At 42.6% G+C, this 19,627-nt stretch overlaps 2 protein-coding genes across 5 annotated transcripts in view; both read right to left on the bottom strand.

Moving 5' to 3' along the window:
* Positions 1-2,275, bottom strand: part of BMAL2 (basic helix-loop-helix ARNT like 2) — a 44,303-nt gene extending 42,028 nt beyond the window's left edge. For both annotated transcript variants that reach the window (XM_077935704.1, XM_077935705.1), the window contains exon 1: positions 2,046-2,275. In XM_077935704.1, the coding sequence (XP_077791830.1) occupies positions 2,046-2,127 (82 nt within the window). In that variant the 5' untranslated portion in view covers positions 2,128-2,275. The remainder of the gene's footprint in view (positions 1-2,045) is intronic.
* Positions 2,276-7,536: 5,261 nt separating this feature from the next.
* The window catches only part of STK38L (serine/threonine kinase 38 like), a 44,661-nt gene continuing 32,570 nt past the window's right edge, over positions 7,537-19,627 (bottom strand). For all 3 annotated transcript variants that reach the window (XM_028747359.2, XM_028747360.2, XM_028747358.2), the window contains exons 7-14: positions 19,381-19,535; positions 18,424-18,526; positions 16,525-16,586; positions 16,175-16,292; positions 15,832-15,955; positions 9,901-9,996; positions 9,273-9,364; positions 7,537-7,963 (exon numbers count right to left, since the gene is read on the bottom strand). In XM_028747359.2, the coding sequence (XP_028603192.1) occupies positions 7,836-7,963; positions 9,273-9,364; positions 9,901-9,996; positions 15,832-15,955; positions 16,175-16,292; positions 16,525-16,586; positions 18,424-18,526; positions 19,381-19,535 (878 nt within the window). In that variant the 3' untranslated portion in view covers positions 7,537-7,835. The remainder of the gene's footprint in view (positions 7,964-9,272; positions 9,365-9,900; positions 9,997-15,831; positions 15,956-16,174; positions 16,293-16,524; positions 16,587-18,423; positions 18,527-19,380; positions 19,536-19,627) is intronic.

Below are 19,627 nucleotides of genomic sequence, written 5' to 3'. Positions count from 1 at the left end.
AACATGTGGAACCAGAAATTGGCCTCCACAGTCACTTACGGACTCGTTGTTAAAACATGTTCAAGGAAGACGATCTTTAAAATGTAAAGGTAAAGGTACCCCTGGTAAAGGTAAAGGTAAAATGTAAAGGTAAGGGTACGTCCAGTCGCGGACGACTCTGAGGTTGCGGAACTTATCTCACTCTATAGGCCAAGGAGCTGATGTTTGTCCGCAGACAGCTTCCGGGTCATGTGGCCAGCATAACTAAGCCACTTCTGGCGCAATGGAACACCAACAGAGCAGCGCACGGAAACGCCATTTACCTTCCCGCCAGAGCGGTATCTATTTATCTACTTGCACTTTGACGTGCTTTCAAACTGCTAGGTTGGCAGGAGCTGGGACCGAGCAACGGGAGCTCACCCCGTTGCGGGGATTTGAACTGACCTTCTGATCAGCAAGCCCAAGGCTCAGTGGTTTAGACCACAGCGTCACCTGCATCCCACAGCCATAGAGCCCAAAATAATTCCCCATCCTTGCTCTAGCTGATCCACCTTGTTTAGTTCAGCATCAGAAAAGGAGGGTGTAGAAAGATCCAGTACGTTTTAGGAGCTGGATTTTTTCCTGGAGTTCAGTAACATGGCCTATAGGTTTTTTTTGATAACTATTTCTTAATAGGTGAAAACTGGAAAATTAAACAATCCAGTCATAAACTTTGCAAGGAAAATACCAGCCTCGAAACAAGATAGGACTTGACCTACTTTTTGAAGACAGAACTTACGGTATATATGCTACTTCTCTAGTGTGAAGTAAAATAGAAATGACAACAACAGAAAACCGCCTCAAATTGGAACACAATTAGCATATACTTTTCTAGATTTAAATTTTGACAACTTTGAAGTGTTAAGAAGGAAGCTATACACTTTAACATTGTTCTATATATCACTTGACCCTCAGATTTAAAGAACAAGGGATATTAATATTCACAAAAATAATCCATAACCTAAAGTACCACAGCATGGCAAAAAATTATTTTGACACATACAAAATTGTTAAAAAGCTAAGGAGTAAAAACATATTTTAAAATTAACTGTAGATAAAATTGCAGCATATTGTACACCAAGAATCAGGACCTCCAAGGATATGCGACTCCGATTACAGAACAGCTCCAGCCAAATGATAAAACGATTTATCCATCTGCATATATCTATAATTCTATAGACTATACACAGAAAAGTGCATTTGGACTGCATTTAGCAGCATTTAATGCATCCCAATATTTCAGTTGAACAATGTAGAAATCACACCCAAATTGGGACTGATTTTAACCTGCTCTGTCAAACATAAAATACACAACAAGTATTAGTTTATGTATCCAACTGATGTCACGGCTAGTCACTTATTTCAGAAAACTGGAGTTCCACCAGGACACATTTTAAAAGCTCCAGAGGGGATTCCTAAAGCATCGCTGCAGGTTCCTCTTCCTATTCCCCCGCTTTTTCCGAGAGGGAAAAAAGTCATTTGGAGAAAATTGAAGTAGAAAGGGAGGCGGGCAGCAAGTTTGTTCTCTGCGCGACGAAGACCAGCCGGACAGATTTAAAATGTACGTGTCGGACAGCCAGGTCAGGCACATGTTGCAAAAGTAGGGCAGGCGAAATAAAGGTCGTGGCAGCGAAGCGCAGAGGAGGCGGAGGAAGTTTCGCATCCCGCTCACCCGCCCGTCAGCCCCACTTATTCTTCCATCCCTCGGGCGCGTCTCCGTTTGTTTGGGGGCTGAAGGGGGGAGAGGGAAATTCGGCCAAGTTGCTTCGAGTCCGGCTATTGCCTGGCGGCGCTTTCTTTCCCCGCAAACCCCCTTTGCGCCGCGGGGGCTGCCCTGGCTGGGATATTTGAAAGCCAAGCACCCCATCAATTAAATGCCTGGGGAAGAGAGGGAACCGCGCCTCCCGCCTCCTCCACACTCAGCTGGCCTCGCTGAACTACAGGCTCGGGAAGGACCCCCAGGGGTCATCTAGTCCTACCCGTCGCAAGGCCGGCGAAAGGCGCGAAACCCGCCGCCCTTCTCTCACCTGCGCCGGCCACCGCCGCTGCCCTCAGCCCTTGGCTGCCGCCGCCGCCGCCGCCGGTCTCCTCAGCGCCCGCCTCGGCCATGGCCAGCGCCGCCGGCTAGTCCGGGGCGACGGAGGCAGGCGCGGCCCCCCGCCCCGCAGGCATGAGGCGAGGCGCCCCTTCGCCTCCAGCCCAGGAAGCAGCAGCAGCAGGCGGCCCAGGGCGGAGACGCCGCCGCACCTGGGCGCGGGTTCCCTCAGCCGCCGCGCCGCCTCTTCTCGCGAGAGCGCGGCCTGGCCGCCGGAGCCAGAAGAGCGCCGAGGAGACGCAGCGAGGCCTCGGCTCAGGGCGCGCGGACCCCTGGACGCGGCTCCTCGGAGGGGAGGGAGCAGACATGGCTCCTCGGGGTCGGGCCTGGGCCTGCTGGGGTCCCTTGCACAAGGGCGAGGAGGAAGGGCGCCTGCCGCCGAGGTCGCCTCTTCGGCTCCGCTTCGCCCTCGGGCTCCACCGGCTCGCCTTGGCCAGCTCGGGGTCGGGGGCGCCGCTTGAACCCGCGGCCCAAGCCACGGGCAAGCCGAGCTCCGCCATCGCCGCCGCAGACCCAGATACGCCGAGGAACCCGCTCTCTCTCACCCGCCATGGTGGTGCCCCCCGCCCAGTTTCCTGGTTTCTCTAATCCTACGCTATTCAGAAGATAACTCGCAAAAAGTGCCTTCTGCACCTGAACGCGCAGCTTGGAAAACCGCGTGGGGCGGAAAGATGTTGCAACCCGGGGGCGAGAGGGAGTCCTCTGAACCCGCACCTGTAACAAAACCTGATCCATCGCAACAGGGCGCAGGTGGCCCAAGATCTGGCTTGAGGTTGCAGTCCTCTTGCAGGATGCACATTTTGTGAAAGTATGTGCCAACTTACCTGAGTAAACATGTATATAATTCTGTTGTCAACTACAGTATTCAAAAAGCTCAGGCCAGGCTGCAAGGCTGAAGTTGGAGCCTACCTCCAAGTGCCTCTACAAGAACAGATGTTTGGAGGCCTTCTTCCCAAAATAAGCTTTGAGCATTCCCAAATCAGAAAGCACGGCAGCTAATAAAATGTTCCCTAGGGAAAGGATGGGGAACCTGTGGTCCTCAGGTGTTGCTGGATTCGCAACTCCAGCCAGCATGACCAGCAATCATGGGTGTTTTTTACAAAACACATTTATAGCCCACAATTCCTCCAAGGTCAAGGTGCTGTACATAGTTCTCCACATTTTATCCTCATAACCCTCTGAGGTGGGTTAGACTAAGAGGCAGTGATTGGCCCTAGGTGAACTTCATGGCTGAATGGAGATTTTAAACCCTGGTTTCCCAAGTCTTAGTCCAGCACTAACCACACTAAACTGGCTGACAGTCCAGCAACATTAAGAGGGCAACAGGTTCCCCACCATTGCCTTCTCTGATGCCCTAGCACCATGTCCACTGCAAAGCTTTATTTTTATGCAAGGCGTTACTAACTGTACAGCCCCCAGATCAATGCTTATAAATATGGAACTGAGGACTTTGAACCCTAAAAGAAGTCTTGGGCCATTTCCAATCATACTCACTTGTTGACAGATGCCAGGCATTTTGATTCCATCACTCCAATGTTGTACAACCTGCACTGTTTTGTCTGTTTGCTTCCAAGCTCTATTCAAGGTGCTGGTGTTTTTGTTTAATCCAGCTTTCCCTGAACTGTGACTAATTTTGAATTATTGGTTAATTGACTGATTGAACAATATTTAATGTTTTGAATTTCATATTTTACATTTAACTTTTTTGTTATTGCTAACATTTTCTTTTGACTGAGTGGTGTATAAATTTGCTAAATAAACCAACCACTTGGGACCGCCTTCTTTTATACATTTCTCACACTCAGCTATATTGGTAAAGTGCTTTATGTGCATTATAACACTGACACCAGATGACGCTGTGGAGACCCGTCTTTAGCCAACGGGATTTCCTTGTATGAAGTTTACAATGCATTTAACTGAGTCACTTCTTTGATGGGGCTAGATCCAGTCATTAACTAGGCATCATCTGAAGCTTTATTCCAGCTCCCTCAATCTGTGGTGAACACCCACTCTAGGTATTTCAGGCATGTCATTTTTCAAGAAGACCTCTAGATGATTTTTTGGGGGGCGTGTCTTGTGCCTTGCCACTTTGGAGTTATTACTGTGTTTGGGTTTGTTGGTTTCTTTTGTAGTTTTTAATGCTTCATTTGGCTTGGGGATTTTTTTAAAAAAACAAACCTGTTTTGATACTGTACCTCATTAGTTCCTCAAAACTTACGTGGGGCATACATTTTTGAAACAAAAAAATTGATAAAATTAAGAAGCAAGCTGTTGAGAGTACTTAAAAATGGTCTCATGCAGAAGTGCTCAAAAGCATAAATGGAGAACAGGACAGCATGAAAATCAAAACAAAGTTGATCCAAGGCATATGTGAAAAGAAAAAAGCAGAAAATGCTTAATACTGCAGAACAGATCCCGACGAAACAGAAATAGCTTTCTGACAATAAGCTGTTCAACGGTGGAATGAACTCCCTTGGATGGTTGTGGACTCTCTTTCCTTGGAGATTTTTAAGCAGAGATTGGATGGCCATCTCTCTTGGATGCTTTAGCTGAGATTCTTGCATTGTAGGAGGTTGGACTAGATGACCCTTGGGGTCCCTTCCAACTCTACGGTTCTATGATTCTATTCCATTTTTTTAATCAAGGTGACAGGATGAAGTACTTCATGTGCTGTGTTTGAACAACATCCAGACAAGAGGACTGGCAGCTGTGACAATGACCCAGGTGGAGAATTCCTCCTATCTACCTGCAGTTCCATAAAAATGCTCTTTTAGAAACAATGAAAGATTGTACTTTCATATGCTTTCCCATGTAAAACATGGTGCATGTATATAAAACTAGTATGTGACAGCTGGGAATTTGTTGTAGTCCAACATCTGGAGGGCACTAGGTTGGTAAATGCTGAAGTAGACTCTTCCACCTGCATTCCAGCACACATTTTGCAGGGCTGTACCATAGATTTCTGAACAGCTGTGAAGTTTGCACCACTGCAGTCAGAATATTTCCTTTTTAAAGAAACCAGTGCTGCTCTTGCAGCCACAGGCAAAATACCTTGGCAATTTCATCCACGTTGGACCAATTGTCCAGAAAAACATTTGTTACATGCTGTGATTTCTTCTATTCACTCAGCTTTTGGACGTGCAATTCCATCAGGATTCTATTGTACACAATAAGCTATCATGAGGCGGGCCCATTTTCAAATCTAATGAAAATACTTTTCATTTTAGAGCCGCTTAGCACTGCAGTGCTATTACGACGACAATAATAATAATAATAATTGAAAAGGCAGGATTGTGGGGTGGGGCGGGGCTGCAAAGTGTTTTGAAGAGGCCTCTAAGATCACACGGGTGTAAGACAACAGTAAATGTAAACAAACTACAACTTGTAGAAAAGAATGCCGTGTTTATTTAATATGCTGTAAAAAGCCTTATATAAATCTTCATAATGCTTTCTAGTGTAACTTTTCCCAAACCACAACTAATGAATTTGTATATTTTAAAAAAGAGAGAAAATATAATTGCCATTCAATTCTCAAGTGATTTATTTTTATTTTTGAAATTTTAATCATTAAACAAGGTCAAGGTACTTTTCAAGCACTGATTATTTACTGGGGAAGAGCTGTGCACAAATGTGCAAAAGAAATAAATCAAAGAGAAAAAGCAGAAACTCATTCAAAGGGTTTTCTGCATATTTTCATGGGCTGTTGTGGTAAAAACTAGAACGACTTCCCAGAGTACTACTATTTTGCCCAGAGATACAGAATCTGTGACTCTCCAGATGTTGGACTACAGCTCCCATCTTTCCTATACAGACTGGGGCTGATGGGAGCTGGAGTCCCAACAATTTCTACCCACTGCCAGCCAGCAAGCAAGTGGGCTGACATGGAGGGAGTAGCTATATGGGTTTACAAGCAGCTCCTCTTGAAGAGCAGTAGTAGCGGGACATTTTGCCGCCTTCTGATGTGCTTCAGCACTTCGGATTATGGAGCGTGTTCCAGATACCATAGGAAATCAAAATAGAACTGTGACTTTAATCATGGATCCAATCAGCCTATGAAGTCTTCTGTGATCAGTTAACAAGGGTAATTCAGGTTAATACCAGGTTCTCTCTCACTGCATCCGGTGACTGTGGCTTTGTATAACCAACCTTTAAAAAAATAAAACCTCTAGCAAAACAAAACGAAAAGTGCAATTGCTCTAGCTATATTAGATTTCAAACACTGGCAACATTGGTTGATTCTGGATCATTTCCCCATACAAAACTCTGTCCATTTGTTCACTGCACAGCTCTCCTGGGATCGTACCATTCCAACAGGCAGATGGGGGATTGAACATGGAAGCTTGCATATTTGTGAGCTACTTCTCATGAAACCTCTCTTCCCTGTAGAAAGTTAGCATGGCAGGGAGAAGAATATTAGAATTCTTCCCAACATGCAGCTAGTTGCTTAAATGCAGGAACTCTGTTCAGTTTTTTCTTTAACTTGGAAGATGCAACTTGTCCACCACTCTAGTTCTGAAGTGGTCCACTTACAAAGAGGGCTGTGCTATGTGATATTTGCAAGTTTGTAAGTTCATCTCCAATTCATTGTATTAAAACAACAACAACTTACCCCACAGCCATCAATATTAGTCAACCCAACCCTCACCTCCCGAAGTTAAAACCATGTGAGTAATTTTCATCCTTCTTAAACACCACATGTTGACAAGAAGTGAACCATATATACTTCTAGTAAACAGAACTTTATAAATTTGCAATCAAGCCATTTCAGGATCTTTGGTACTCAGAGCAGAATAAAATGGCACAACAAACCATCAAGGGGAAGTTAATGCAGGAGGAAGAAAATGAAAGAAGCAAAAGGTAGGTTGTACACTGATTTTTGAAAGCATATTCAGCCTGTCGTCCCAGATTTTTCTCCTCTCTACAAGTTTTCCACTATGAAGCTGTAGTTTAATTGATTTCACAGTACCATTTCTCCCCTGAAAATAAAAGAATTGCAGCTCTCTCCGCAGCGGTTTATGATGTTAAATGTACTAGGTCCCGGGTCCCATTTCTATACCAGTTCCAATCTGAAGTGCAGCTTCTCTTTAGGAGCCCTGAGCATAAGCCATTAAGTACAGAGAATAACCTTCAAAAGAGCTTGTTTCAACCAGTATACGCATTTGTTTCAAGCAGCTCCGTGACAATATCTTATGTCATCACATGCCATCTGTAGGAAACCTATTGAATAGCTACAAAAAAGTGGCTTCTGGTTTTCATACTGCATATCTAAAACCCTGCCCAGGTTAAACACACAACAGGCAACATTACTGAGAAGCAATGTCGCTTCGTACAAATGTGATATGGGTTGAACCCCTGGGCAAATTAGACACATTACAGTACAGAGCCACAATACGAACAGAGGCTTAATTGACCTTTTTACACACACACACACACACACACACAGCGCGCAGATACAAAGATGTCCATTCCTTTTTTATTCCAGTACCTTTTTTATAATAAAGTTAACAAAAATATTCACTATTAAAAAAAAGAGTGAAAGAGAGAGAGAGAAGCCAGCTGGCACTGCCAACTAATTCTTGTAGTAGTCTTAGAAATCCTAATCCGGTAGAATTTCCTAGTTTCAGTCCACTGTCGTGACCATTTCAGTGTATTGAGATCTATGCCAAGCGGGTCTTGGTGATGCAGCAGCTACCTGAGTTCTTTGTTTTATTTCTGCTGTGTTTCACAACTTTCCAGCATTCATGTACGAAGGGATGGAGCCACGCTGAGTGAGCCCTTCAAACCTTTTGTAAGTATAATTAAGAAAAACCCAGTCCTTGGACTTGTAATCAGGTTCTGTGGTGTTTGGCACTAGAATGCAAAAATAAAGATTATAAACACGCATGCATATGCACAGAGTCAAGCTTCAAGCAATGCTAAGCTAAATTAATATTGAAGACGGAAGTTAATCATTCACACTGTATGACTTTTAAATTACACAAATAAAATGGTGATGCATTTTACAGAGTTTACTTAGGATCCGAGAGTGAACAAGAGGATAACTGCACACATTAAACTTGGACCCCTTCAGAATGCTTGGGGATTTATCAGTATTGCTCTTATTTATATGCATGATTTTTCTATTTTACATTTGCATTTTCCCCTAAACTTCTTGCAGTAATAGGGTTGCCATATTTCAGAAAGTGAAAATCCGGACACAAAAGTTATGGAACTTTTTTTTGGCAAAAATCTCCAAAAAAAACATGAAGTTTTTAAGCTATTTTTTTCAAAATTCACCAAAAAACCAACACTTCCAACACGTGTTGCCTTCTGCCCTGGTTTTCCCAGACATTTTCCCAGATTCTGCCACTTCAGTCCTTTCCCTCATTATATCCTAGACATCTGGTCGTTCTTACTTGATTTTTTATTAATTGTTTTAAACATTTATAAACAATTCCCCAAAGCCCATCCGCAGTCTCTTCCGCTCTGTACAATGTGCTCAGCTAATAACAAAACAGTACTTTTGTACTGTTTTATTGTTGTTAGCTGCCCTGAGCCCGGCTAAGGCTGGGGAGGGCGGGATATAAATAAATTTTTATTATTATTATTATTATTCTGTACGCACTGCCCCTCAGTGAAATTAGGGCAGCTCAGCCAATCACTGACAAAATAAATCCATTAGTGCATTACAGTATATATTCTGATCAGTTAGAAGTGAAGAACACTTCAGTTTCATTTTAGTTTCTCATTTTCATCTTGCTTTTTTTTCAGAAGTAGTCAAAGTAGCTTAACAAAAGAAGACATACATAATTTATATCAAAACCCGATTAAAATGATAGATGCATAAGACACAAACAGGTTTAAAAGCAAGCAGTAAAAAATGTTAAAAAGCCAACCGCAGCAACCCAAAAATATGCTGATCAAGTTTGCATAAATTTGCTTATAACGTCTCAGTTTATAATGAAAAGTTAAGGAACACAAAGTACAGGTACAGGGGATGAAGCAAAAGGTGATAAAAAAGACACACAACATTTCTCCCATGTGGCAGGGAGATGTAAGAGGCCTGCTAAACTGTAAGTGATGAGGTGGCCCCCAGATAACAAAAACAAGAACTCTGAAATTATTCCCAAAATTATGTGGTTCATTTAATCCATATTGCAGCATTAATGTGCACTCTCACCTGGCTGTAAAATATCAGATTCTGGGAAGTCATCAAAATTGGAAGTGTCATCAATACTTTTGATTTCTATAGTGATTGCAGCTGGTCTCTCTCTATAGCAAAACAAAAATACCAGAGTAGTGAACAGCACAAGCAACTTTATAATAATTTCACAGTGCATTAAAAAGATCCTAACATCACAACTTTCTAGGAAGCTTCACTAGAGCACATAGATGTTAGAGATGAAGTATATTTGCTCCATTCTATTGCTATTATTTCATGGAGGACCTGATGATTAAGTGCTGAATGCAGCCCACTGGATCTCTCTGTATAGCCACTGGGACTAGCCCCATGCCACAACCCTCACAAGCCCTGCTCCACACCCTTATCAAGTGCTTTTGCCTGGCTGGAAGGTGCCTTTGATTATCACTCCAGCTTCCCTGGATAGAGAATAATGTTTGAGTGCAGGTGTTTGTGTAGGAACCTCTGACTTCTGCTGGAATGTAGCCTACTGTACAAAGGCAAGAGTTGCATCTGTTGGCTCCATCTACTTTTTGCCTCTGGGTGTCAGAAGACTGACCACAAGGGACTGCAGTCCTTGGCCTGGAAAAGGTTTCCCATTCCTACTTTAATCTTTCAGCAACTGTACCTGATATGTCCCCAATCAACACCTTCAAAAAATGGGTGACTCTTAAGTTCTTCTACTCCATTGCTACCGATTCTGTTTTCTGCATCAGTGCAAAATCTGAGAGAAAGAAAACATGACAAAATGTTGCAACCAAGGTGGTCTACAATGAAAGATGAACGTTTCAAAATTCGCAAAATTGCAGTCTGAATCCACACTTCCAGTCACCAATGGAAATCACTACTGACACTAGGAAACTGCCTCTTCCACTCATGAATTTGTAAGGGAGTTTTAGGTTCCCTTACTAATTCTAAGAAAACGGATGAAACTTCTGCTGCTTGCAAGACATTCCCATAGTTCCTTTTTTTCTTCATACAAAAATGTGCAGATGAGACAAGAACTACTTCTTCCCCATGGCTTCATTTACCAGAGGACTTTGGGCTGCATAGACAAACAACAAGAGCTGGGCACAACACCCCTCTTGCTATCCCTATGGGAAAAAGAGAACCAAAACAGAACATAGACTACTTTCTATTGGCTAAAATCCAATTTTTGAAAACAAATAAATCTGATAATGGGCTAGTAAGAATCACAACCTAATGCCAACATTTAGGATTATAGTGTACATTTCCATTTTTTTGAAAACACAAAAGCTATTGACCCATATAACGACCCTGTAAGTTAAGTCAGTATTATCTCTATATTCCCAGCACAGAACTAAGGCAGAGAGATGATATACCAAGTTTAAAATCTTATTTACCTGTGCTTTTAACAAATAAGGATGTAGATTTTATCACTGCTACCATTCTATTTTAACATGTAACATTTAAACATATAAAAGTGAAGGGGTACAGGAAGAATGCTATGCAAACAAGTAACTGGTTTTCCTAAGGTTACATTGTGGGTTGCAGAAATGTCATTGAACTAAGAATTTCCAAGATCATAGCTCAAGCTATTAAGACTTTTTAGTTTTGTGATTATTTTACACTAGATTCTTTTAACTGCCTTCCCACTTTTTGCCTCTGTAGGATTTCATTGCCATTTTAGCTTTATTCTGTAAGCTGCTCCAAAAGCAATGACTGAAGAACTGCTAATAAATATTTAAAATATAAATGATTTATATAAGTAAAATAAAAACATACAAGCATTTTGGAGCATTTCATCCCAATACTCAATGGTTCTGTTCCTCTTATTTCAATTTAACTGCACGGCAAATTTTAAAAAGTCTTAAAGCTTAATTTTTTTTAAGATATTGACATACACCAAATTCCTTAAACCAACTAGATAATTGTGCCTTTACCGTGTAACACACCCAGAGCTGATTCAGGGTTATGGGAATTCATAGTGGCTTTTTGTTTGTTTTTTAATACAAGGGCGTGGGGAAAATCCTTGTGGTGATCAGCTACATTGCTGGAGTAGCAGAGTTAGGAAGTTCTGAGGTGCAACTTGAACAGGCTATGGGGATAATTATGAAGGAGCTGCACGATCACTGACTATAGCCAAATGGTAGATCACAGGTTTTGTACATCTTGAGATCCCCATTTCAGTCCCTGAATGAGATTATTTAAAGGATCTCAAAAGCAGAGTGTGCTGAACTAGGAGGACAATGCGCAGACTGTGCCTAAGGCAGCCTTGCAGGAGGCTGGTTTCTATCTGTTCCTGGAGATTCCTGTGCACCTTAGGAGGTGTGCCTGCTTTTAGTAAGCTGCTAATCAGACACTCCATTTTCATAATCTCTAATTTTTACTAAATTTTCAAAATAAAAATAAAAATCAACAGATTAACAAAGTTAACCAAACTCAAATTAACTATAAAAATTACAAATTAATTTCCAATTTAATATATCCTTAGATATTGACTACCCACCCTTACCTCCATGGTCTTTTTACTGCCTTCCCTTTACTGCTGCATTATACAAATATTGTATTACAAAACTTTGATAAAATTATTATCAACTTTCTTTCGTTGCTTAAACCTCAAATCCTGCTCACGGTTTCATTTATCTATAATGTTTCTTCAGATAGTCCAAAAAAGAACTGAACTCTTATAAAAATTGCTTGTCTTCATCTCTTACGTTGCTGTCCTCATATTCTTTTATTTTTAAAATCCATCTTTAATTCACATTCTCTCCCCACCCTTCGTTCCACTGCTGCACACAGAAGCACCTGGGGGCAGTTATTTCATCCTCTTTGGAACCTTTGTCTCAGCTGTTGTTGGCGTGTTGGGAATCTTCTTTCTTAGTTACTTTCTAAGTTAGCATCACTGCTCCCAGCGGTTCTTACATTCTGATCATCACTGTCAGGGAACTGCCATCGCAGCCAGGAGTGGAGGAAGGGCTCCCAAACGATGCCGGAGAAGGGCCCAGCAGGGAAAGAGGGGACTCAGCGGCCGGGGAAGGAAATCAGCGTTACACCAGGGAGAAAGGCGGGCAGAGGCGGGCTTCGGAGAGATGGCTCCAGGACTCTTCGCCAGAGACCAGCGGGGAGAGCACGGGTCCTCCACTGCCCACACCCACCCTGCGCAGAAGACTTCCGCGCAGGGAGGCTAGGCGGAGACTATCCGTCAAGGAACTTTTATGTTGGAAGAAGTTCAGGAAACGCCCACTGACGGATTCTGCCAGTGACTGAGACAGACGCGGAATCAGGACTGTCCAGCCAGGGAAAGGTTTATCCAGGCAACCTCGCCGAGAGTGGCGGCAACTTACGCACGAGCAACCCCCAATTCCCATTACAATCACCAACATTCTTCTCTATAAAGCTGCTTGGTTCTGGAGGTTCTTAGTTTTGGTAGTTCAAACCCATCAGTCCTTCCAGGTCAGATTCCATTTTGCAGTTCTCATTCAACCGGACACAACAGGTTTATGTTTACATTCCTCTTCCACTGGAACTCTCCCGTTGTACTGTTACTAGCAAAGTACTTCCAATTTTACAGTATAAAGTCACATTATATTCAGATGTTCTTCTTTGGTTTTGATACTCCTTATTCCATTTTAATTTTGTTGCTCCTTATTCAGCTGACAACAGGGAAGGTAGCAATTTCTCAATGACTTTATAACTTTGATGCACAGCCCTTCTCTCTCACAGCAGCAATTTCATCTCTCTTCCTTCCAATAGTTAGACGAACAGACTTCCCCCTGCATCTACCAACTCACCATTTCTGGCAGGGCACCTTTTATTTCATTTCCAATTAGTCCATTTTGATAGAAAGTAAGCCGTTTCTGTGTCGCCTCCAATGGAGTCTGCAACAGCATTGCCTGTGTCTCACCTCTTAACCTGTCTGAAAGGAGTCCTTCCATTCCTTCTGAACCAGGAAAGGGACAAAAATGATCTCTGTAGCTAATTTTCTCCTCTGATACCACGGGGGGGGGGTAGGGTGTGTGTGTCTTTCTCATTCCCCATTTGAGTCTTCTCTGATCTCAGACAAGTGGCTCCCCACAGTCACAGCTTGATGCAGAAGCCTATTTGCATAATCTTAAAATATGGACTCCCCTTCATGGATCACTGCCTTGTCGTGGCGAAGGGGCTTGAATAACTCAGAGAAGCTATGAGCTATGCCGTGCAGGGCCACCCAAGACAGACAGGTCATAGCTGAGAGTTTAGACTAAATGTGATTCACCTGGAGAAGGAACTGGCAAACTACTCCAGTATTTTGCCTAGAAAACTCCAGACATAAAAAAGGGAGAAGTTTTGAGAAGAAAGTGAGAGTTTCCAAGGCATGCTCTGGTTCATGGGGTCATGGAGAGTCGAACCCGACTAAGACGACTAAGCAACAAAAATACCTTGTAAATTTCTAGCACTGAAGCAAACTACCTTACATACCAGCCTGCAGCAAGTTCAGATAGGTAAGCAAACAGTCTGGCAAGTCAGTCCCATTATTATTGACTATTCAATACAACAATGGACTAAAAACAATCCTCTTCTAATTAAAAGTGGGGAGAAAACAATTCTAAAAATGGCCAGCTCCAGAGAGTGGGGATCCAATATTTTGCCCCCCACCTGGGGCTAGAGGGACCCCCTTGGACTGACAAAGAAAAGTGCCAAATATAATTCCTAGGAGCCAAGAGAAATGGGCTGTGAAGACAACTCTAGGACAGTGAAACAGTGAAGAGCAGCATTACATACCAAGCACAGTCATGAGCGGGAAGATGTTTTCCATCAGATTGTGCTAGACCCTGACAGAAGTGCTGTCCCCCCCCCCCAACTGAGTGTGTGCTAGATCAAGTGTGCTCTAGAACACAAATAGCACCACTGCCTCTCCCTTACAACTCCTGTTGCTGGGGAAAATGAGAGGCAGGCTGGACCAGCTTCACTACAACACCACATTTTGCTGTAAGCCTGGTGAAAGCCATTCCAACTAAAATCAGCCATACAGTTGCATATAGGAATAAGCAACCAACTGTACTACACAGTTACTGCCAGGAAGATCCACTGTAAATCAGTCATGCATTCATACATACAATAAATCCCAGGGAGTGACAGTCTACTCAGGGCTGAAAATAGTATTAAACTAGCGCCCCAAAAACAAAAAAGATGGTGTGCAACGGCAGCAGCAGGGCAGTAGAGCACTGCTACTACTAATACTACAGATACATCCCACTCAACTACCTACTACTTAGCCACCAACACAACTCCAGATTTTGCCTTCGTGCTACGTCAGTTTCAGCTTGCAGTGGTGTTCCATAAAGCTGGAGTACACAGCCTCCAATCCTAAGAGAAGTCAATGCACTCTCAGAGAGGCAGTGTATGTGGTGTGCGGGAAGAATAGCACTGTCCCTGGGTAAAAATATTACAAGTTGAATGCAGGGAAACACAATAGTGAGGTAAGATATGTGGATATGACACAACTATATGTCAAATGTAAAAATACAAGCATAAACAAAGGTCCATGAAGTATTACGTTTGGAGTATTAAGTTTTGCATTCCTTCCTGCACTGAAATCACCTTTAAACCCCTCCTGTATCTTCAATTCTATTAATGTGCAAGAACTTAAGAGCTGTATATGCTAAAGAAGAACAAGGATGACCATTTTTTAATAAACAGAACCAAGAAGTTACTCAGCAGCATGCTGGCTCAAAATATTTAGGCTATTCTGGCTGCAGCAGAGGGAGAAATGGAACAACAAGGCTCTGCTGAGATCTGTTTCATTTGCATCCTCCTCTCTCTGAACTGCTTCCACTCAAGCAGGCCACTGAAAAACCCTCTAACTTTAAGAACTCATGTCTGAGTTCACTTGTTTTCCTCTTCCTTTTCCAATCCTTTTTCCTTTTGAGTCATGACTTTTAGATTGCAAGCCTGCAGCCAGGGACTGTCTTGCTTCTCGTTCATTCTTATGCAAGATGAGCCTTTTTTGGCTGAAGAGCAGGGTAAAAATGCTTAAAACCCTGACATCTACGTTGCTAAACTGGATCAGCTAGTCCTACTATCTTGCCCACATTACGCAACTGGACACCACCAATTAAAGGTTTTGCCTTAACTTATTGTAAGGATCTTTCCTGCAGAATCTTGCTTCTGCTCCTAATTTCAGGAGTGATTTTCCACAATAACTTCAACAGCTTACAATTTTTTGGACTTCACTTACTTCAAAACATGGATTAACAAAGCAGATTTTATTGGGCTTTATTAGGGGTACTTTCTGACATAATGCCAGTGTTTTGGGAGCTTCATGCGCCACTGACTTAACACTGGAAGCCTGAATGAATGGGAGAAGGCTTTCAATTCACTTACCTCCCACCCTATCACCCACGTTTGTGAGAAGAGCAATACTGTTCTGGAGAGTACCTGTGTTTGCAGACCCTCCCACATCCACCTGGATCCACATGGCAGAGGCTCCCACAGTGGTAAGGCAATGACCAAAGGGCTCTACATTGCATGCTCAGTGCTAACAAAGCTGTGCATCATTGTGTTTGTTCCACAAGCAGGAAAAGGGTAGTGGAAGAAAACAGAAGCATCAACTCACTTTAGAATTAAGTCCTTGGCTTTTTCTGAAATGGGCACCTCAGGTGGAAATACTAGGGTCTCTTTCCAATTCATAACTTTCCTATATGTTTCTTGAGGTGTTTCAGAGCAGAAAGGGGGATAACCTGAAGAAATGGGGGAAGGGGGAGGGGAAATCATTAAACATGTTGTACTGATTTGAATGTCAGATTTAGACTAAATTACAAGAAAGGTTATAAATCAGCCGCAGGACTGAATATAAACCTGCAAGTCAATCCTTGGCTGTCTCAACAAAATGCTCAGAGAGAAAGTGTTATTCTCATTGGAAAAGGGACAAAAAGATGAACGGGGTCAATAATTCTTACCTATTAGCATTTCATACATAATCACTCCCAAAGACCACCAGTCACATAATTTGTTGTAACCCGTTTGCATGAAAACTTCTGGAGCAATATAATCTGGGGTCCCAACAGTAGAGTATGCCTAAAAGCAAGATGATTTTAAGAAAAAGTTTTAGTCAATACTCTGGCAATCTTATTAACTGGAGTTACAATAATGTATAAGCATTCACCTGTCATCTAATAACAGCCTTTTAGTTGCTTGAGGAGATTGGGTGACAAGTAGAGGTTGCTGAAGCATGAATTGTTCAGTAGAAGGCCACCATGCTGAAAAACTTTGCAGAAAGCACTCAAAGCTCACCAAAAACTGTACTTACCAGCTGTCGCCTATTCTTTTTCCATGTTTCTGCTTTTCTCTTAGAGTTCATGTTCTGAAATGCTAATTTGCAAAAATATAAATTATTGCATTCAATTTTACCAACACAAGAAAAATTCAGATAGGGCACAATCCCAATGTTACCTCTGTACAACGGGAGCTATGCTAGCATAGTTTAATAGTGAAACTGCACTGGTAAATGTGCAAACGAAAACCATGTTTAGGGAAGAAGGAATTATGTGGTTACTAGTGGTCAGCTCCTGAATGAGGGTATGAAAGCCAATGCCATCATTCCCCCCTCCCCTCTCCAAACTTGCATAAAACCTATTGCCCGAGCAATACAAATCAGGCTATTCTGAAGCAGCTGCACAGAAAGGTAAATGTGTGAAATCAAGTTTTATAGATGCAAGGGATGGAAAGTGAATGCAACACTGGAAACCGTTCGTGCCAAATATTTGTACAGGACTTCAGCACAGAAGACACAGGAAGGTGGACTTTGTTTATAACTGAAAAACGGGTATCCAGTTTTGTTTTTGTGCCATGATCTTTGGTCTCGTCCACACATGGAGCAAAATTAGGCAGCTGAATAGGCCATACCACTTCAAACTGCAGGTGGGGGTGCCATTTTTTAATGCTTGCCAATGTGTATGTGGTTTTTTAAAAAACAACACCACCTGCAAACAAAAAGTAGGCACATAGTAGTGAGAGTTAGGAGAAGGTTGAGCATGATGTCTGTGTGTTTTTTAACTTACAGAATTAAAAAAAGGAACTTTGAAAAATGGTAGTCTATTCTATCACATTTTGCTGCCATGTGTAGACCAGGCTGAATTTACATGGCCTTGTTTCAAATATATATATCTAATTTGGAGAGGGGAGAGGCTCTTATCTGTTGGAAAATTCCATTCCACCTTAAGGAGCAGACATGGGATTGTTGCGTGTCACATGTCTGTTTACATCCAGCAGAGTCTGCTGGGAACTTCCGTTTGTGTATAGCTTTTGCTTTTCTCTCTCTCTGAGGAGAAGAAAGGGAGACAACATGTTTTCTTTGTCCTGATTTATGCTTAATAAATCTTTAGCTGTTAGTATGTTTCCACAAGCCTCACGCCTCTTCTGTTTGTGCAGTACAGTGGTACCTCGGGTTAAGAACGTAATTCATTCTTAACCTGAAACTGTTCTTAACCTGAAGCACCACTTTAGCTAATGGGGCCTCCCGCTGCCGCCGTAGCACGATTTCTGTTCTCATCCTGAAGCAAAGTTCTTAACCTGAAGCACTATTTCTGGTTTAGCGGAGTCTGTAACCTGAAGTGTATGTAACCCGAGGTACCACTGTATGCTCTGCTAATATAGCGTGCTCAGGCTTTTGAAGTCTGAGTCGCTGATTTACGTCGCACCAGAGATCGGGGGATCGTCACAGCTGGAAGGGCATGATCCAGCTGGGGGCTAGCCAGCAGGCATCTCAACCCCCGAAGGATGCTGACATTATCTACCAAAGTTTTGAATAGTTAGCAGGGCAACAAGAGAACCTTTCGGCAACACCTGGTTTACTGTCCCCCCCAGTCTTGGAAAGGAGGACGACTACTAAAACAATGCTACTGCCAACTCACACCACTTACTCTCTGCAGCTCTATTTTCCCAAGCCACCACTGTTCATTTTCTCTAGCAGCAGCTAATATCACCTGACCAGGCAAAAATGGCAGCTGCTGGAGCAAGTGACCAAAGGTTTCTTTAGAACACCAACCAGAGCAAAGAAGTATGAACTTGGCACTGTTTTCATTCAAAAAGGAGTGCTGGCAAAAGGAATGCACTTATATAATGCCTAACCTGTATAGTGTACCTATCAATGCCTCTGAGGGAGTGCAGAGTAGTTTAATACTTTTAAGCTACAACAGGCTGTACTTACAGAAGTCACTTGGTGGATTGTGTGTAAGATTTCTGTAGAATTCGGTTCTGTGAGCTTTCTTTAAACCTGTGCAGAGTCCAAAATCAGAGAGTTTTACATGCCCCTGTGGAAAGAAAACATTACATGAGTTTAGGTGCTGAACTACCGAAAATCCTTTGAAAGCTTGCAAGTCCTTGCAAGTCCATACTTAAAATGCCCAAAACTAGAAGAGAATTACAACAAAGGAAAAGGCACATATTTTGAAAAGAAAAAATGATTTTCAGTCAACAGCATTGCATTGTTCCGGTTGAGAGGAGCCTGTTTCCCAACTCCTTTCCTCTAACACCTTTGCATGTACCAGGAGCAGGTAACCTGCAAACTGGAGCAAACTGAATGCAGACCTTCAGGCCTCTCTCTGGCCAACTGAACTCTCCCCAGCTGACACCCCTTACTGGTCCTGCTTCGCATAAGAATGTGTTTTTGCCAGGCTGGAGTGTGTCCTTGAACTCTGGTGTCTCTTGCGTGTCTGGATGGAGAATAGAGAGGATACGCTACTGTGTGCAGAAACTAGCTTATTGTACAAAGGTAAAATTTACATTTGCTGCTCTGCCTGCTTCTGCCTCTGGCCCCACCCATCCCTGGCATTTGGGCCTTGGAAAGTTGTTGTTTATTAAATTTATATACCGCCTTTCATAATAGGATCTCAGGGAGGTTTACAGAATAAAATACAAGACAAAAACACAAGTAAATAAGTAAAACAAAACAATAACTCCCCTTCCCTTTTGAGGTTGCTCAGAAGGGAACACATCCATTGAGCTGAAAAGTATTCCCCATCCATGGCATAAACGTATCGTGAGGGACAAGAAGAATGGCTTCCTACCATGGTCGCTGGCCAGTCCCTTCAGCCTTTGCATGCTGCAAATACCCAATGTCAGAATGAAGACAGGAAAGTACAGGAGATGTAAAATCATCTTATACCTTTGCATCCAGGAGAAGATTATCTGGCTTAATATCTCTGTGAATAAAACCCAGCTGGTGAATGGCATCAATGGCCAGCACAGTTTCAGATATGTAAAACTGTGTTTCTTCCTCCGATAAAGTATCCTTCTTCATTAATAATGTCATCATATCTCCTGAATCAAGGAGAAATATATATTATAGGATTTTACAATTAAATAGGCTTTGGTAGTCCAAATATTTACAAAGACACCAGCTCAATCAGTTC

Source organism: Podarcis muralis, chromosome 10 (assembly GCF_964188315.1).
Source record: "Podarcis muralis chromosome 10, rPodMur119.hap1.1, whole genome shotgun sequence".
In the NCBI taxonomy this organism is placed as follows: Eukaryota; Metazoa; Chordata; class Lepidosauria; order Squamata; family Lacertidae; genus Podarcis; species Podarcis muralis.
This window is presented reverse-complemented; position numbering and strand designations above follow the sequence as displayed.